The following is a 20673-nucleotide window of genomic DNA, read 5'->3' on the forward strand; positions in this document are numbered from 1 at the left end:
TGTTTCTTGGGTGGAAATAATAATAAAAAACCCTGTAGGGAGGTCTTCATAAAACTATATACATGAGCCATCAACAAATCAGCAGTCATTTGAGTTGTACACATTAACTTCCTCTTGACTCACTCCAATCCAGAGCAGGGGTTTTCTGTTACATCATTGCACCTGCAGTCTTCTTCTCTGATATAAATTGACATAGTACAGGCGACTTCACTGGAGATAACTGACTCACAATTGATGTCCCACATGCAGTGACAATGTGATCTGCTTTTGGAACTTAAACACTTAAGAAAACAAATTTATCCCTTGCAGTAGCACATGGTAGTTTCCTGTCTTGCCTGTCTGATGCTATCCTGCACTTAGACTCTGTACCGGCAGTCCTATATACACGCTCCTTTCTTGCAGCTTTCTTAAGAATTTCCAGATTCAGAGAGGTTAGAATTCTGTGGCATGACCACACTCTTGCTCCAGGAGTGGGGATGAGATGATTTCATTCTTGGTTGTTTTCTTAGCCATTTCTGTGCCCAACTAAAACTTGCTGCTCATGAGTTTTTAATTCTTTACGGACTTGTTTCACCATTTGACTTGAAACATCCTGTATGTTTCCACCCACTGGCTCATCTCTTTCCATCTCTTTTCTGTCCTGCTCTAGCTGGGAGTTGCTTTCACCAATGGTGCAGCATCTGCTTTATTTTATACCTAGAAAATCTCATTTTAAAGCAGTTTTTGTTTAAGTGCATTAGTCTACTCCAATGCCAGTGTCATTTGTCTGTCTTCCTAACCAATACTTCCAATGTTCAAATATGGTATGAAGCGTAGGAAGCGTAATAAGAATTATTCTGTTTTAGAAAATGGAGTGCAATGTGGTTTTTCACTGAAAGGAGATGTTGCAAGTAAGATAATTTACTGATATTGCCATAAATACACTGAAGTCAATGGAGCTGCACTGATTAACTATGCCTGTTAAAGCTCAGAGTAAAGTCTTGTTACCATTAGTTGTGTAATTATTACCCAAGAAGGAGTCCAGAGGATATTTTTTATGACACTGTTGGAGTGCTTTCTATTACAGAACACTAGCAGAAGAATAATCCAAAAGCAGTTATTTTAGTGTACTGCCTACTTGTAACTGGCTTAACACTGTAGATATTTTTTTCTGTCTCAGAAACACACTTTACTGCAAACCACAGACTGTTCCACAGACACTTTAAGTCAAGGGACTTAAATGTTCAAGAAAACAAATATGAAACTCAGCTGATTTTGTTAACGTTATCTTAGCAATGCTGCAGAACTGAAATGTATTTCCTACACAAGGGACTGCAGTCTGATGTGCATCTGTTGTGCTCTGAAAAAAACAAAGCAGCTCCCTTTTCACCCTGGACATCTTTTCTTTCATTGTTAAAGCAAATAATGAACAAAATCAGATAGTCTAAGAAATGCACTTGAAATTAGCATGCTACTTAATCTTTCAGTCTAATATTTTGCCATCTGCATGCTTGGGTGTTAAGCCTGTTTTATATTTCATATAATATGCTTCAAGTACTTGCAGTGGAGTGACACTTTCTTGGTACAGCTGGCACACCATTAGCATGGCTGCTGTGACCAAAACCTCTGTCTCTTTCAAAACACCAGAACAGACAGGTTTCTGGAATAGCATGTTGCTCCCCAGAGTCTATAGTCCTGTAACGCTATTTAAATAAATAGATGACCATGAGTGAAACTCTGGAATTATTTATACAAAATATTTTTATACATGTATTTTCTCTGTACCTTCTTTTACTTTCTTTGTAATTGAATTTACCTTCAGTCTCTTGCTATCTCCTGCACACTTCAGTGTTCATAGATGAGTTAAACAATAACAGATCTCTTACCTCTATTTCTCCATTCTGTAGGAATGCAAGATATCTTTTTACAATTGATAATAAATTAATATCTGGCTTTACAGATTCTTAAATACAGGGAGGCCCAGCAAATTTTAATTCAGACTGTGTGGGGGATAATAAAAAATTTGCATCATCAGCATAACAGAAGTTCCTTAATGGACATCTTAGTGTCATTATTTGCAACACCTTTGACAATCTCTTCTTTCTGATAAAAACAGGTGGGGAAGAGGAAGGTGATTGGTTTTCTGCACATGATTTTGAGTGGAGATGTAGCCATCCTGGGAAGTTTAGCTCCGAACATAAGAAACTGAATTTGCAACTTGTTTAAGGTATGCTCACAGATGGCCAGTCCTGATTTGTAGCACTTCTACTAAGACGTGTGAGGAATCACAGGGTGCTATGGGTAACAAAAGAACCATAGCATTTATGCAAATGGTCAACCTCAATGTACGGCAGCACTCATAAGACAGTAACACATGAAACTGGAGCACACTGTAGATAACAAAATGGACATCCTGACAGCCTAAAAAGAAAAAAAAATATATATATAATGTTAGTTATTAAAACAATAGGATACACTGTGGTTGTGCGGTTTGTGCCAATGGAACTGTCCTTGACTAAAAAAATGTGAATAATTTTATAAAAATTTAATGTCAATATAGAATAAGTTTAAGATTTCCCTCCATAAAACCTGATTTAATTTTTATCACTTGGAAGAAATATCCTGGTGGTGTTGAAACTTCAGAACACTGTTGGAAATGTTAGACATTTCATTTGTGTCTAGTATCCTAACCAAAATTGTAAGATAACAAATGGCCAAGATAAAACATGAAAAGCACTTCACTTTTTTTTTTTTTTTTAAATCAGAATACCTTCCTATTTCCATTCTAATTCAATCTCTCACTGGATAAAGGTTACAGCTTTGTATAAAAAGTATTTATGAACAATGTCTTAAGGAAAAAGAATGTTTTTCCTCAGCGTTGTGGTCGTAAATGGATTTGAATTGTTAGAGAAACAATTGTAATCAAAGCACTAAAGTAAGTATAGCTAACATTTTTATACCATTCCTGAATACCAGTGTATTAGGAAAAAATGAACCAGAATTAACACTGGCAGTAAATTGTTTCCTAGTTCAGTATATTATTCAATCTTTAATTCTCTTGTCAAGGAAGTGGCTGAAGTTATTATATGACATCACATGTTTACCACCACAAGCCAGAGTGTTACCACAATACAGAAACTAACTACATCCAGTATCTTTAAATTGCAAGGCAAAGTTTCTTCATTTCCTTCGCTGTTCTCCAGAGGGCAATTGCCAAACATGACTGCACTGCATTTGATAATAATACCCTTGAAAAGCAGAGTCTGAGGGTTGAAAGGGTATGAAGCAGTCCACACTATGGTACTGATTTCAAAGACTCGCTTTTATTTTCAATCACATACATATAGTAGTTATTCATACAGAGGAACTTTAAAATCTTGAGCGTCTTTTTGGTTCTTCCTTCTAAAAAAATATAATTAGTTCAGGATAGGAGACATACATAAGTCATTTCCTGAAATTATTATACTTTTCTGAAAAGTCTGGTGGTGGTTGGAGTTGAAATTCAGGGAGCAGAGAAGGGGATGGAGCTGTCAGACTCTTACACTACACTGCTGTAGAGAAACCATGCATTTAACTCCTTCTCACACCAGACCAAAATCAGTCACAATCAGTACAAAAGAAAAATGAGCCAAAACTGCTTGAGCTGCTATTTATTTAGTTATTTTACAGAAAATAATTACATTTAGTCTCAGCAGTTAAACAATTTCTTTCTCTGCCTCCATCTGTATGTAAGGTTTGACCTTGATTCTGACCTCCTTGTTCAGCCAAATCTCCTCTTAGACAATGAAGGAGGAGTTTTTGCCTGAACGAGGGATACAGCTTTGGACCTGTGTGAGTGTTGTTAGTAAATGAGAATGTACACACGGGGTCTTCAGTGCAGGAATGATTGCAGCAAGTACCTGAGCCTCCCTTTCTCATTGAGGTCTTAACTCTGTGCCACTCTGGCATCCATGACTGAGATAAGAAGGAGACTGTAATTGCAACACACTAGTAAACTCTGCTCCTACATTTTTGTCCTGAAAGGGGAGGATGAGATTTTAGTGTGTCAAGAACATGGAGGGAAAGGGTTAAACTTTAAAGGGGATAAAAGTACACCACCCATACTTTTATCACCATCACGTTAGGTCTTTTAATTGCTATTTTAAGTCCTGCTCAGTTGAAGAATAGTCATTTTCTTTCCCAGCCTTAGGAGCTGCCTGCCTTAGTCTTTTAAGTTCAAAACTCTCTGAATGGGTAGGTCAGAGCCATGTGAGTTAGTTAGAAGAGGCCTCCCACGGGCAAACCAAAGACTAGTTCTTAGCCTGTGTGACAATAAACATTCCAGTTCGCATTACTGAACCTCAGGGAAAACATGCACCAACTGACGCAAAACCCACAAGTTGAATTATGTGACATCAAAGGCCACAACCCCCAAACCAGCAATTGCTCTCAGAACACCGTGCAGAAATGGAGAAGTCCTCCTGACATGGAGAGGAATGATGGGGAGTCCACTGCTGCTCTGCAGTGCAAAACCAGCACGCCTGTATTCAGACGGCCATTCTTCCCTACCCTGATGCACATGTACGTGTGTGTATGTTTCAGGGGTAGTCTTACACAATGCTACAAAAGCCTGATGCTCCAACAGCATATGTGGTATTGAACCGACTTCTGATGTGGGCTGAAGGTGAAGTTCTGATTTGGTATTATTTACAACTGTTTACCTACAGGGCGACTGTTTCCAATTAGCAGGTATTGCTTTGTTCTATTGTGCTCATTAAACCTGGTATTTCCTAAAAGAGTGATGACTGTAACCAGCATGGCTGTCAGGTATTTGTTCATCAGTTCAAAATGCTGAACACAGTGTCAACAACCGAATTGCTTATAATGTCAGAGCTGTTTCAACCAGCTGCTCAGTAGTCCGGTAGCACATTAGTTCATTAGTGTTGGTTATTTGCACAACTTGGCTGAAACAATTGTCCCACATTCTTAACAACCCGTTTTATTTTCTTTCAACATAAAAACTCCTACGAACATCCAATGCATTCTTGCATAAAGACTTGAGTAATTGCAGAAAAAGCCACTATGGTAGATTAATTTGTTACTACTACTGAGACAACTGTAATCCTCAGTAGTTAAAAAAATGAAAGGAAGAGAACATAAAATATCCTCTGCATTGCAGTGACCTGGGGGCAAGTCTATGGCAATACTTCAGTGTTGCGTTGTAACAAAAAAAAGAAAAAGCTATTGTGCCAAAATGTTTCCAGGGATATTTCCCCAAAACACCACACTAATTTATAGCAACTGCTGCCTATATACAATGTCATTTACTTTCCTAACTAGCCTTTGAACATATTAAGCATTGTGATATGACTTACTCACACACACATAGCACACACAGTAGGTAATTCATACTTGAAGAAGCACCTGATAGAAACTCATTGCCTGAGACAGGCCTTACTGGATTCTGTTTTACAAAAAATTTGGTAAGGAAATATGTTGCATTTAGCTTGGTGAATTAATTGCAATTTTTCAGTTAGTTGCTATGTTGTTACTGCTCTGACTACTTTTCCACTTAATGCTTTTTGTGAAGAAAAAGAAGTGCTCGTGTGCACTTACTATATTATGTAGCTGCTCCCTTCATATTGACTGTATATCACCTACACCATCAAATCAATGAAAATACTAATTCCCTGCATGCACTTCACTATGAAGTGCAAAGTCATTACCTCCTCACAGCAAGATTGCAATGTTGATGCAATAACATCTTTTTCCCTTTACTTGTAATACACTTCTTACAGGCAATGTAGCAGGAATTTGGATGTAATCATAATTTTAAGCGGCTTCTCTGACATGGTGAAATGAGCGATGTGATAATTACTGAAAGCTATTAAGAGAGCTCATTTCCTTAGCTGATAAGAGTAGCCCCTAATAAGCTTAGAGCTAAAAAACACAAGATACAAACTGTATCACTTGGCAAGATGAATGCTTTCTAAAATGTTACAAAGTTTGCTCTGTGTGGGAGCATCAGGTTCAATTCTATAGACCTAAAGGAAAGTTTAGCTTAAAGCAGTTATTACTCACAGTAGTCATGTGTAATTTCTTTCAACTTCAGTCTGCCACTCCTGACCGTTTCCACTGTTACAGAGATAAGAACTAATTAACATTATGACAAGGTTGATCTCTCTGTAGTTTGGTGGTACTGGTGGGGCCCCACCTGCAGTACTGCATCCAGCTCTGGAGTCCTCAGCACAAGAAAGACATGGACCTGTTAGAGCGGGTCCAGAAGAGGGCCACAAAAATGATCAGAGGGATGGAACACCTCTCCTATGAGGAAGGGCTGAGAGAGTTGGGGTTGTTCAGCCTGGAGAAGAGAAGGCTCCAGGGAGACCTTATTGCAGCCTTTCAGTACCTATAGGGGGCTTATAAGAAAGATGGGACAAAGGTTTTAGCAGGGCCTGTTGTGATAGGACAAGGGGTAATGGTTTTAAACTAAAAGAGGATAGATTTAGACTAGATATAAGGAAGAAATTTTTTATGATGAGGGTGGTGAAACACTGGAACACGTTGTCTGAAGAAGTTGTAGATGCCCCATTCCTGGAAACATTCAAGGCCAGGCTGGATGGGGCTCTGAGCAACCTGATCTAATTGAAGATGTCCCTGCTCATTGCAGGAGGGTTGGACTAGATGACCTTTAAAGGTCCCTTCCAACCCAAATCATTCTATGATTCTATGATTGTTCCTGGATAACAAAGCAGATGTTAACTACATTACACACCACAGTGGACATAAGACTCGTCAGTCTACAAAGCAAGAAACACAGGAAACAGACTCAACGACAGAGTCAGATACCATGGCAATCTTCTTTTTTTTTAGGAAACAGTTACCATTACAGTTGTGTAATTACTTTTTCTCCAGTTTCACTATGTGTTTTCTTTTTTTAAACTATACTACCTCATTAAGTACTGGTGCAATGACCAGAGAGATCCCATATACCGTCAGGGCAGAGTCCAAAGAGGAGTCCTCAGACAACAGGAAACAGAGATAGGCAGTATCTTCCTGCTTGGGAATTGCTTTGTGTTAAATATAGTAATTTAACCAGAAAAAAGTTCTGCGCAGATTCTGAAAGGTACTGTGGTAAGTCAGAAAGCTCCATCTTGTTTTTAATATTACCAGAAATTGAAGGAAGGCATATTTAAGGTATGGTTCAGAGAACGCCTCTCTGTTAAAGTCAACACAAAAAAAGAAAACAACTAGAGCAGAGATTTGCAGAGAAAAGAACTTAACCAAAGCAATTTCCCAGCATGATAGTGTTGTCCAATTGTACTGCTGTCTGATGGCTGAGCTATCTAAAGGGAAATCTGCTTACATAGCATGTCTGTTTGGACATATCTTTGTATGCTATGTTGGAAGAAGTTTTCACTATGTAATTTCAAGTTGGACACAGACCAGACAGCTGAAAATTCATAAAAGGTAATTGCCTAAATTCTTTGTGGCCTTTTACTTCCAGGACTCGAAATAGTTTTGAAGAGCTTGATGGTGGCCAAATCTATCCACACCCCCAGTCAGTTTAGCACCACCATCATCTACCCCTCAATTCTGCTCATTTGACCATCTTTCTTGTCATCTCCTGTGCTACACAGAGTGATTTACACACATTCATACACAAAATTTATTGGAAAATGAAGAAAAATTAACAAAAACTTACTGAAAATGTAGAATTATGCTCTATCCAAGAAACACTCCAGACCATCAAGTACACGATGAACTGTCCAGGGTCAGTCTGGCTGGAGAAGAAACGCAACAAGCAGATGATTTACAGGCTGATGGGTTTGCTCAATTTTGCTTTTGCTGGAGCCTTCAGCACATTTTTGACTTTAGGTGGCACTCTACACCTGTACCGTGCGTCTTCCTTGCTGAAGGGAGCCGTGTCTATACAGCTCTGCAGTAACCACATTCAGAGGAGTAAGATGAGCGCAACACTAACCTGAGATAAGGTATCTGATCTAACACAGAGCAGAAGCTGGAATAACCATGGTTGCCTTCCTCCATCAGCTTTAAAAAAATCTCTTTGCACTGCACACTCTGATTTTTTAAATACTTTTTTTTCTCCCCAGTTACTGGATGGTCCTGTGAACTGGTTGCAACACATGCAAATTTGATGTGGAATCACAGCCCCTCTGGATTCGGTGTTGCATAAGAGTGACAGTGAATTTTTGCAGTACATGTGAGTGTTTACCTTTGTCTCTGTGCTAAAGCTTAAAAATCAAATGCTAAAACCAATGGACAGTTTGGTTATCCTGTCAATTTTCTCACGCTGTAATTATGGCCAAAAGGGGAAATTAAAAATTCCTTCATATATTTCAGAAATCACATGACACTGTTGGCAAACGAATTATTTTAGCAACACATGCTGTAATTTTATTGCCATGTCCCCATACCGTCTGGTGCTTGTGACAAAATGGAGTCAGAAAGCTAAAACTGACAAGTACAACTGTGCTGAAACCCGGCCAGCATTCTCCCACTAACCCACCTGCAGTCAGCAGCATGGTATTGTGTTGCAGTGTTGTTCAAGGAGATGTTACTTTTCTCCTTTCTCGTGAAAAAAAGATGAGAGATCTGCACATTACCAAAAATTAGTGTTTTCCTTTATGCAGAAAATCACAATAATCCTTCAACTAACTGACATTTCAGAAAGACATACACTAAAAATCTCAGACGACTCCTGCTCTGAGAACACAGCTATGCATTCTGATCTGCTACATGGCATCGGGCCTTTGAAAAAGAATTTGGACAATGTCCTGGCTGCTTGGAACTCTGAAATTCAGTGGTATTCAGACATGAGGTTTGATTCCTGAACTATTTCTCATAATGTTTATCGCTTTTAAAATCAGAGCTTCATCCTTCAGTCCACTCAGTTACATGGTGGGCCCTAGAGTACTTCCAATTTTACTGAAGAGAACTTATGTACATACTCTGAATTTATCTGTGTTCAAACCCCATTAATTCTGGATGGAGGACGACATTAAGAAAGAGTCTCCATTCCCCCTGAACACCTACATCCACAAACCTTTCCCTGAAACGCAGACTACTCTCTGGAAAACAGGTGTGGGGTGGGCACATTTAACAGCACCCTGTGGTGACATACCTCCAGGACTTTTGCTATTGAAGTATTTAGGGTAATTATTCATATAAAAAAGAAGGAAACCCAAAAGTGAACATTTATTCTAGCTGTGATTCAGCATTCTGATAAGAACACTTAAAACATATCCTTTCCCTTCTAAGATGATGCAACTGAACTAAAAAGGTAAGACTACTCCAAGAGCAGGAATATCATCAAGAGAATGCTGAGAAAAAATCCAGCAAAGCATGGGCATAAACATATCTTCCAAGACAAAAAATTCCAGAGGCAATCTTTCTGAACATTTGTTGATGACAAATCAAGACTTAAAGATGTTTTCATAGTATCTGCCATCAATTTCTTAATCACGAACACAGCTTAATCTTGTAACATCAGACACGTCTTTAACTAGCTAGGGTTAACAGCAGGGAGGGGTCATTGTACAGCTTTTTACCTCATCCACACATTAAACCGTTAATTGTTACGGAAAATGTAAGGGGTGTTTTGTTGCAGCAGCTACTTCTTTATAATTTTGGCCTCGGGAGTTTGTAAGAATCAAAGATAATTCCCCTTATTCTCCAATGTTAGATGTGAAGTAGGGGTGGGAATAATTTCACACATTTCAAATTTAGCCTAGAGAAATGTTAAATACCCCCATTGCTTGTTCTAGGCTTATGATGAAAGAAAGGCTAAAATCTTACAGACAACGAGTCAGCCACTTCTTGTAATGGGACTTACTCAACAAAAGCCCCAGTCTATCCATTAAATAGACATATTCAGAAAGAGAGCTATTTTCTCCAGCACGCTAATTACTATTCTATATATAAGTGCTCCTGGAATGTGGACAGAACATCATATGGAAACATCAGGAGACAAACAACACTTACTCCTTCCCAGCATCAATTTCAAAATAAGACAAATACATTAGGAAATCAGTATTAATTTAACCAGCTAAACTTCCTCCCTGGCTCCTTACGCTATGCCGATTGTCATGTTTTCTTGGAGGCACAGCAGATTTGCAATTCAGGCTCCAAGCTGTACCATTAACAGAGGGTTTGGCAAAGCATGTTTAAAAGCAAGATAATCTCGGTCTTCATCTGCATGTACTGGAAGAGAGTCCCAGCCACAGGGCAGAGAATTGAGCCTGCAAAATTGTTAGTTTCTAAGCATCAGCACACACATAGAAACAGCCAAAACTGAACAGCCTCCAGCAGAGGGTTCCACAGGAGAAGTGAAACTTTAACTCTGACATCAAACTAGAAAGATCCCACATGCAGATCACAACAGCCATACGTACTATAAGGGGACTGTGAACTGGTCTCAGTGGATTTAAATGGGCCTCAACACCATAGCGAATGTTCATCAGTTTGAGCACAAAGGCTGTTCACTGACCTTCATCCCAGTCATTTGCCTCAAGTGGAGAGGGAGGGGAAGTTTTGCAGAGGCACTCTGATCTCCTTCCTTCAACTCTGCTTCAACACAGACGATTCCATTGATTTGCTACAGCTCATCAGCGTGCAACACATACTCCCCCTTACCAAATGAGATGTTTAGGCCATCACGCAAACTGACTGAAGAAAAATTCCAAGGCTGGTCTGTTGCTACAAAAGGTACTTCCATTGAATACCAAGGAGCATTATAGGAGATAGACCTGTCCTGTTCAAATACAACTTCAGATTTTCTGGAATTTAGGACTCTTGAGTTATTTGAAGCTAAATCACAGTTACAGCTTCAGATCTGGATTCAATGATGTGTAGATCGCTGAAATATGGTCATAAAAATTCTGACTCCTGAAAAGGGCAAACCTCTCAAAGAAAGATGAATCTTCAGTTGTCTCAAATGGTACCCAGTAAAACAAAAAAGCTGGTCCCTATCCTTCCCATTTTGCAGTAAGAATCACAAAGCCAAAATTCCCTAGCCACTATGAATCAGAGGTTTGTGTTGTATATTGTAGCTTAGCCAATCTCTGCATATACAAACTGGAAGAAGAGTAGCCCTTGAAAATTGTCCTGTTTTAGCAAGTCAGAGCAAGAGTACCAGCTCTGTACAGTATGTTTGAAATGGCATTTAAGTACCAACAACCGTAAGAATTTCTTTCTTTACAGTGCTTACGAGGTGCTTTAATTCATTCTTTTCTATAGCTCCCCCCCTTCAAATTGTTTCTACAGAAGGCTGTTTGTGATTTTTCTTTTCATCTCTACACATGATAAATCCAAACATAAAAATGTCCCCCGTGTATTATGGTTTGACTTGCTTGGAAATATAATGGGCACAGATAGTTTGTGCAAGACTTGAGAAACCCAGAAATGTTTTCCAAAAGGCAACATCTCTCTCCTTTTTATTCTTTTTTCACTTGGAGTGAAGTGTGCTCACCTTTGTGAAAAATCAGTCCCCAAAGAGTAACTCCAGTTGGTATGATGGTTTGGGGTTTTTTTGTTTTGGTTTGGTTTTTTTGTTGTTGGCCTGATTTTGTTTTACAGTTTTTAATGGGGGAAGAGATGGGAGAGGGACTCGCTTTTACTTGGCAGTTTTTCTTCATTCTGTCCAGTCATGTGGTCATTTTTTCCCTGGATTTTTTTTAATCCTGGATTTGTAATCCTGGCAACTTCCACATGTTTACAGCTTTATCTGTGTCCCCTAGCAAGGGCTGAAGGAAACAAAAGAAGAAGCCAGGAGAGCTGTACGAGCATACTTTGTATCTTCTTAATTGATACCCTTCATGCCATTCAAATAGGACTCCGGAATACACTATTTTAATTAGCAAAGCTTGTTTTAAAGTAAACAACACAAACACTCCTTATAGAACAGTCACAGTCTCCCCTGCTAGACATACAGGCTTTTTGGCAAGATCACATTCAAACAGCATGAAATTCACCCCTGTGCACGGCCCCCCAGAAAACCCTCACACCACTTTAACTTCCACTTAGCTGCCCTGGATAGGAGTGAGTAGTTTGTGGGATAAGGACCGAGGTTCGCTACAGCTTTCCTCCAAAAAAAAGATGGTCCAAATCCACGTCCGTAAAGATCAGCAGTTTTACCACTATAAGGTCATAAAGGTGTAATATAGGCATCATGCATAGAGTACACACCATATTTCAATTGAGTCCTGTCCCTGCATGACTTTGAGCCCCTGTGAAAGTACAGATGCACAACACACATGTAATGAAGCCCTCAATCAACATGGTTTGCTGTGTTGTGCTGTTTATTTGGAACACTGCAAAGTCATTCAACTGACAGGAGTCAAGACAGCAGTGAGAAGAGTATCCTCATGAGGAAGCTCTGACAGGATTCCTTCTGACACATGGGAGAACACGAGATTCCCATCTTAGTTCAGTAATTGCTAAACAAACAGAAATCAGAAATAATTGATGCGATATTGACCCATAAAACACGAATGACTGAGGCCTTGTTCTCCCCTGTACTACATACAGGGAACAATAGATGGTCAAAGGAAAACAGGATAAGAACAAAACAATATGGAAATAAGATTGGTTCCTTAACAAATGTCACTACCACAGTCCATTTATGCTGACTGACACTGGTTGCTCTTTTCAGCTATAACTGCGCAACAAAACTGGACATGTTTCATCTTCCAGTCCTGATACTGAACTGTTGCTGTTGATTTTCTTTTGTTGGTCAAGTTTTTCTTTTTTCTTTTTTTTTTCTTTTTTTTTTTTTTTTACATTTATGTTTATCAACACTGATACATTACAGATCTTGTTAGTTATACTTTGAAGTCTGATCATGCAGAACTACAGGCAGGTGCAACTTAGATCTTATTACAGGATGGACATTGCAAGGTGAACAGTTGTTTTTGCTAGTTAAGATCTGCAGCTTTGTTACTGTGTAGCTTAATGTATACTGGCCATAAGTCCCACTTACTCAATTTACTAAATATACATGATTCTTCTATATGTACACTGAAACCTCCAGCACCCTCCTTTTCAGCATGTGACTGACTTAGGAAAAAGTCAGAGGTCAACCATATTTAGGCATACAGCGGCCTTGTTGTAAAAGATGTAACAGAAATAGTGTGTTGGATTATTACATATTAGTTACAGAGGAAGGAAAAAAAAAAATCAATACAACTATTTACATTATAAATATCTTGCTTTCCAGAAGACAAGAATGGCCCTGTTCAGTGAAAATTAGCAAAAGAGACAGGCTTACCTGTCTGAAATGATAAGCATGGTAGGCATACATTTATTTCCCAAATTGACTGTGTCTTCCTTCAATATGTGCTTTTCAGCTTTTCACTCTCAGGTAAAAAGGCACCATTAGCCTCAGCTGAAGTTTTTCAACATTCTTTTGTCGAATCAAACCCTCTTTAAAACTCAGACTTGCCATGGGCCAATGAGCCTGAACAGAAATTAAGTTAAACAGTTCACCTTGTGCAATCAAGAGTTAATTTAAAACAACAAAAACAAAAGAAAAAAAAATAATCAGGCCACACTGGCAAGTTCCCAATACACTAAGCAGATTCCACTAAATTCCACTGGACAGGTCAGTTTTCCAGCTCATCAGTGAAGATGACACATTCACCATTCCCCCACCTCCCCCAAGCATCTTACTAATTAAGACATTACATATTTGTGGAGTATTCAAACCTACTGCACAATGATTTTCTTTTTGTCTGTGTATGTGAAAAAGACCACCTTGAGCTTGCAATTAGTTAACCGTGTCTTTTGTAAAGTGGTGGAAGTTCAAATAAGCACAGCCATCAGATCCTTGAAGATGTGTGATTATGTTACAGTTATGCTCTTTCTCCACACTGAGAACTTGGATCAAATATGAATAGAACACAGGTTCTAAAAAACACATCCATATGTACTCCCTCTCTTTCCTACACACTCATACAGAAGCAAAGAAAAACAAAAGCCTAAACTTAAAGTGAACCACTAACTCAGACTTTTTTGCCAGACTATTAAAAGAAAGTCTAATTCTTCCCTGCAGGTTTTCTTTCATATTGCTTTCCCTGGGAGCACACAGAGTTTGTTGCAAAATGCCTTTTATTTTTTTGGTTTTGCATGTTTGAATTCACACATAATTTTAAAATCTCAGTAAGCATGAAGAAAGAAATATAGATCTGAAACGCAAATAATTTTTGATCCTTTGAAATACTGCAAAGTTTGTAATATAAATAAGCTAATGTTGGCTATTAAAAATTATTTTGAATTAAAATATTCCAATTACATTTTACAATTATTTCAGGATTCTCAAAGCACATTTTTCTTTTTTTTTTTTTTTAATAAAAAATTCGGGAGATTTGCTGAAACTGACTCTCTCGGGCAGTTCTAAAATTTACTATTAGCGTATTTTTCATGAGAAAATATGTTGGTGGAAAAGAAATCACTGGTGCTCACTGACAAACATTAGAATACAATCCAAATCAGTTAAGTAGCACTACTTTGGAAAACGTCCTAAAGGCACTGCAACAAGTCTAATTTCTTCAGTATCGTTAGCCCAAAGCTTGAAGGTAAAGCAATATATATGAAGATAAAACCATATATATAAATGTATTCTTGGTTATAAGTTTAGAAGAGTGATACAGTGACATGATCATCTGTCTTGTGTAATCTCTGGAGGCCAATACCGTGCAGGAGCTGGTGATTTCCAGAGGAAAACCATCAGCGCATTAGGAAAGCACCTGATCAGGCTTTCTGTAGCTTTTTTTTTTTTTTTTTTGACACGTTACCATACTTGCACTCCAAACACAGCTTTAAGTTCTGCTTTATATAATGCAAGCTTGCTAAGATTCCTGAATCTATCTGTGCCATGGAATTCTAGATAGTATGGGAGGATTATCAACCACAATGCGATTCACATAAATCAGTGTGTGACCAACTCAAATATCTGAACTCTCTAAAGATCTATTACATTTTAATGCAATATAGTCAAAACTCACAAGATACTATTCCAGCTGCCAAGTCATTATCTGAAAACTAATTTCAAAAATTACAGAAAATTTTGGATTAAAAAACATGCAAAACCTTGCATCAACTTGAAGTAAATCAATACCTCATCCTCATTTAAACTCATCAGTGAGAAGGAAATGGGAGGAAGGGTCTTTTAAGAGCAATTCTGACTTTTTTTTTTCTTTTTTTAGTTTCTCATACTATCCAGAAGTCCTCCATCTGAAAACAGAGCAGGAACGTTTTGCAGCAAGTTTCCTCTCTCCCTTCTCAATGCTATTTTTTGCAGTTAGTGCTCTAAGTAGCCACTGATAGTTAAGGTGCTTCTGCCATTTTCCTCACCCTGATGATGGCTATCTACATGACTTAAGCAAGCCACTTGGGACAGAATTTCTTCGGGTATTCAGGCACTTAAGATACCAAGAGGCTCTTAGGCATATTTTCAAAAATACCAAGGTGTCCACAGCTGTCATTCATGCTGATGGAAAATACACCACTTCTGGCATAGGCTCTCTGATTGCCCCCGCTTTAGTGCCTAAATACCTTGGAACATCCGTCACAGAGCTCTGGCTTCCCAATTTCCTACATCTCTGCAGTGGTGGCAATTACACTTACAACTGCAAACCTCAGAGAATGAGGTGAGAATTGTTACTCAAGTATTATTTAGCAACATTTTAAAGAGAGGTAGATTTAAAAGATCACTGGCAAGAAAAATAAGAAAAGCATCTACATTATCAAACTGAACAGAATATTGGAATAAAGGGGTATATACTTGAAGAGAAGGGTATGAAAACTTCTAGAATCTTAAAGAAAAATTTTGTTCACCTTAACACAGCTACAGAATATCATCACTGCAATCTTTTATTCAAGAGTACATGCATTCTTGTAAGATATCAGCTGACAGCACCAACTTCCTGACACAAAGCAAAACAAAGGATACTATTCCTGTTTGATGGTTGCTACTTCAGTTTGGACAAACAAGGACCAGAATTATAAAGACCTATTGCTTTTCTTCATTGATGGCTTTTTTCTAGTGTCCAATGTGGACAGCCCCAAGTCTCCTCCCCCATACAGAGCTTCTCATAAAGGAGACTTAACTAATTTGAGGGCAAAAAGAGATGCAGTAATTCTTTTAGGCCCCATTTCAGCAAGGCACTTCAGCACATGCTGATGTCAATCACTGCTGAGCAAAGGACAAAAGCACATGCTAGTTAAACTTATGTATGCATCCCTAAACCTCCATTAAATGTTTGTACAAGCACTGGTGCTTAGCAGAATCAGGGCTTCTGGGAATAAAGCTATATAACTTCTATGTTTTGGGTTCATTTAGTGCTGATCACTAGGACATCTTCTATGGTGACTGGTTCTCCACCCAGCACTCATGAACCCAAACAAGACTGAATTATACCATGGGACTAAGAGCACGTTTTTTGGCTTTGATAGATGAAACATGGAAGATCTGTAAGCATCTGTCTACTACAAATGGCTTCTCTGCTATTGCCTATTCCACACCTTCATAATATCACTGGCAATGAACTGTGATTATTCCAAGCTTCTACTGTGTATATTTGTGGTATTTTTGCAGTTTCTCCTACATACAGCTTTGCCTCTTCGAGACACTTTTTTGTTTTGTTTTGTTTTGTTTAAATAACACACCCAAATGGTGCACACTACGGAATGTAAAGCAGATACTAGTTACCTGAATATTATTAATATATACCTATGGTGAATTAAATCTGGAGGTGATACATTTCATTATTGCTAAGAAGTCACCCTTGGTGTTATTGCCTTCATACCTGCAGAGCATTGCTGTTCACCTTTCAACACTTTTATGATCATTGGCTTTGAAGTGAGAGTTATATCACTCAACAATGACTTGATGTTTCATGGCTTAAGAGAGAATATTGCTAAATATTTTTAGCAGTAGTAAATTATTGCTTTTACAATTACTGCTCTGAGTTTTTAGACCATTATTGACCTAATTTTATTCTTAAAAAAATTTCCATAAAAATCTACCAAAATTATACCTGGGGAAAAAAAAACATTTCCTACAGCAATTTTGAGACAGCTCACACCTACCAAGTCTGAAATTATTTTATATCCACTTAATTTTTTATCATCTCCCCTCCTCCCCATCCTGGAGAGAAGTTTTTTTTCTTTGCTTTCTTCCCTTTGAACAAAATCTGACTTGCTACTGATTTTTTTTTCCTACCACAGAATGGCAGGCTTGTAAGCCACCTAATTGAACAGTCCTATTTTGGCAGAATTTTGAATACATAAGAATTAGTGAATTTAAAATATCCAGTAATATATTCTAAATAGTTTCTCTCTTTGATATTTGGAAAAGCATGAGACTATGATTTAGCTCATTTCAGTTTACATGGCACACTTTGGTAAGAGATGACTCAGATTTTAGTCAATTTCCAACTCGGGTAGTGATGACCTTGCAGTAGAAAATGCTAATTGCTGTTTTGGCTGGAAAAATATTCAGTTGTTCTGAAATTCTGTGCAGAGTTTTGCCATTCTCTGGTAAAAATGCTTGCTGTTACTTACCACTGGGAATCCTACGTATTATTACCTGGTAAAATCCATTTGACATTCAGTCACTGTTGGGTTCTTCAGAACTTGTCAAAACTGCCTTGCATCCCTGATTGTGACCCTTTCAGCCCAGTGCACTAGCTGATTGATACCCTCTATTATTACTTAGAATATAGGAATACGAGACCCATGCACTGTGTGGTTCTTTTCCATGTAACACAGCTGATAAAACTTCCTGGGGAGTCAGATGATTTGTAACAAGCAAATGAACAGCAAAAAGCACCTAGAGAAGGCCTGTTCTCTTAGTAGTGGAGATCCCTGCAAGGGAATGATTTAAAAGGAAAACAACCTCTAAGCCGCAAACATACACTGAGAGGGAGTGGGCTGCAAATATCCTTTCTCTGTTTAACCTAGTAAAGATCTAGACATAAAATAAAACCAAGTCGTTACATGTCCTTTTGATCATAGTCTGCCTATTCCCCAACGCTGTCATACCCCCTAACATACAAGCATACACACAATTCATAATAGCGAGCCTATCTATGAACTAAGATGATAACTCACTTAACATTGACAGGAAAAGTTGCTTACTGAGATAAATCTTTCTGGGCTTAGACATGCATAAAAAACCCTTCATTCTTGTTCCCTGTAGCTTGCAAAGATACATGTGCTTCCTTCTAACCTGGTCTTAAACTTGGCATATCTGCTCTAAAAATCAGAACAACAAGTCTTAACATTCACAAACAAACATTTTTCTATGAAGCTTTGTGGCTTCTTCTTTCAATACAAACTGCTTATTATTTCAAAATACATATACAACTCTCAGCAGAAATTTTGGTGCTACATCTTCAAGTGTCTGAGGGAGCCACAGTTCAATGTGGTTATTTACACTTCCACAAATCCTCATACAAGATATGCAACCTCATCAGTGAACAAACAAATAGAATATATACTGGTAATATCACACATGTAGTTATGTAGTTCGCCTGAAATGGGCCATTTAGTTGTGGAGTGCACACTAAGTACGTATGCAGATGTGCATGCTCCTATAGGCACACAGCTGCAAACACTGCCAGAATTCTATTGGCACGTGTGTGTATGTGCTACTCATATATGAAGAAAAATGCATGTATATCCCTATCTGCCTCACTGGGCAGAAGGTGACAGAACAGAGAGTGAAGGCAGATACACACTCGTATGTTTGAGAGTGGCTACTGCACACCTTGTCATGCCAGCGTGAAAAGGACAGTTGCAGGTTGCTGGTTTTGCAGCCATTAATTTTACAACTTAGGGGGAGGGGGTAAAAAAAAAAAGGATTTTTCGGTTCCTTTTTTTTTTTTTCCCCCAGTAAGCATCATTGGAAGAAGACCAAAGCAGAGCAATAAGTTAAGTTAAATATACACTTGAGCTTAGCTGTATTACATAACTCTGTAGGAGAAGCAGGCTGAAAAGATTTTTTTGTTTGTTTTGTTTAAATCTTTGTATTTTATTTCTCTTCCTTTTCATCTTTTAACTCCTGTTAATTTTTCCTCCTAAATTACATCATCCTCTGAAGAACGCTGGGTTTCGCAGGCAGGCGGCTAGTCACCTGCAACAACCGAGGGGTCCTGCAGAAGCTTCCAGACTGCTGTCCGTGTCAGACGCCAGTGTTTGATCCGTGGACATGGATGAGATGTCATTGACAGATGAGGATGGAGGGAGGCTTTCACTGCTGTTCACTGCTGCACCTGTGCTACGAAAACGAACACCAACGTGATTAAACCTGAAACCCCTAAACATCTCACAGTTTAAAAAGCAAAGGATACTTACCCTGTGGCAACAGGCATTAAGTACACAGACCATTTTAAACAATGGCAAACATTAGCAGAAAATGGGCCATACAAACTTTAGGCATTGGATAATATTAAATATTTTACCAGGAAATTCTCTCCCTCAACAGTCTGTTTTGAAGAGGTATAGCTCATGTTGTGTCTATCACTCCACTTCTTTCTAGCCTTCTTAGAGTTACAAAACATCCAACAATCAGATGCCTGCTAGGATCACACAGGCACCAACAAGATGATTAAAAAAACTAACCCAGTCCTCCACACTGTTTCATAAAATCCCAGTTTTCTTGTAGGTAGTAGAATGGGTGGCATCAAATCGCCTAGTGGCAATGCAGAGAAGATGGCTGTGGGGGAGGCAAGGCTGTTTTCTTCCTCTTAGTTAAGGACTAGGTGACTAAGCCCAGGATTTCAGTTGTGACAGTATTTTTGTGCACCCAAGTTTACCTATCCTCTGTAAAATGACGATAGTACCAGGTATTATCAAAAAAATCACTTTGACTTTGTGAAACGAAGAACGTACCTCCGTGAGATTATCATTAACATGACCAAACATTTATGACATCCCTGAATATTATCAGAAATTATCTGTCCTATAAATGCAGATACCTGTGTGATAAATACAAAGCCATGTGAAGAATGTATTTATCGTGCACCTATGACTGCTCAGCTGTCACTCTGCCCATTAACCTCAGCTTACAAGTAAGTTCTCAGAGTAGCAAACAACAGTTTGATTGGTATTTTTTTCCACTGAAAAAACATTTCAGGCAACATTTTATTGTCCTCTTTCCACCAAAATTAACACTGTCTGCAGTTTGAAAGGGATACATTAATTTTCATTAAATATTCATGACAATAAAATACATGATTTTGCATGATATTGCACAGCTGGAAATTGTAGCTAGTTACCATGACAAACAGATCTTTGTTCTGCAGATAGATGCCATTTCATTCTTATGGCCAAAAAAGTTTTCTCAGCTGATTTTTTCAGATTTTCATTTCCTCGAAATGGACAGAAATTAACATCTATTGCCTTGAAAAGCAAGAGAACACACCTAAAAAAACACACCTAGTAAAATTACAAAACTCGTATATTCTTAATGAGGAAATTAACAGCCTAGGCAAAATATATGATGCTATGGCCAAAAGGAGAGGATTTCTGTCACTTTCCAGTTTGCAATAAAAACATTACTTCGAGAAAACAAGCCACCATACCATACGTCCAACCACTCTTCTATTTTCCTCAACTTTTTCTTCCCTTTATACACATCCACTATAAATATGCATAAAACAGAAACAGATAAGCTCACATTCAGAGCTCCAG

General features: G+C 38.3%; 1 protein-coding gene across 7 annotated transcripts in view; it reads right to left on the reverse strand.

Annotated features, from left to right (window-relative positions):
* Positions 1 to 11765: 11765 nt before the first annotated feature.
* Positions 11766 to 20673, reverse strand: part of MAPK10 (mitogen-activated protein kinase 10) — a 182685-nt gene continuing 173777 nt past the window's right edge. For 6 of the 7 annotated variants that reach the window (XM_052773090.1, XM_052773105.1, XM_052773086.1 and 3 more), the window contains one exon: positions 11766 to 19253. In XM_052773090.1, the coding sequence (XP_052629050.1) occupies positions 19111 to 19253 (143 nt within the window). In that variant the 3' untranslated portion in view covers positions 11766 to 19110. Of the gene's footprint in view, positions 19259 to 20673 lie in introns of all 7 variants that reach the window. The other variant, XM_052773123.1, reaches the window with a different exon arrangement.

This window comes from Harpia harpyja, chromosome 2 (genome assembly GCF_026419915.1).
Source record: "Harpia harpyja isolate bHarHar1 chromosome 2, bHarHar1 primary haplotype, whole genome shotgun sequence".
In the NCBI taxonomy this organism is placed as follows: domain Eukaryota; kingdom Metazoa; phylum Chordata; class Aves; order Accipitriformes; family Accipitridae; genus Harpia; species Harpia harpyja.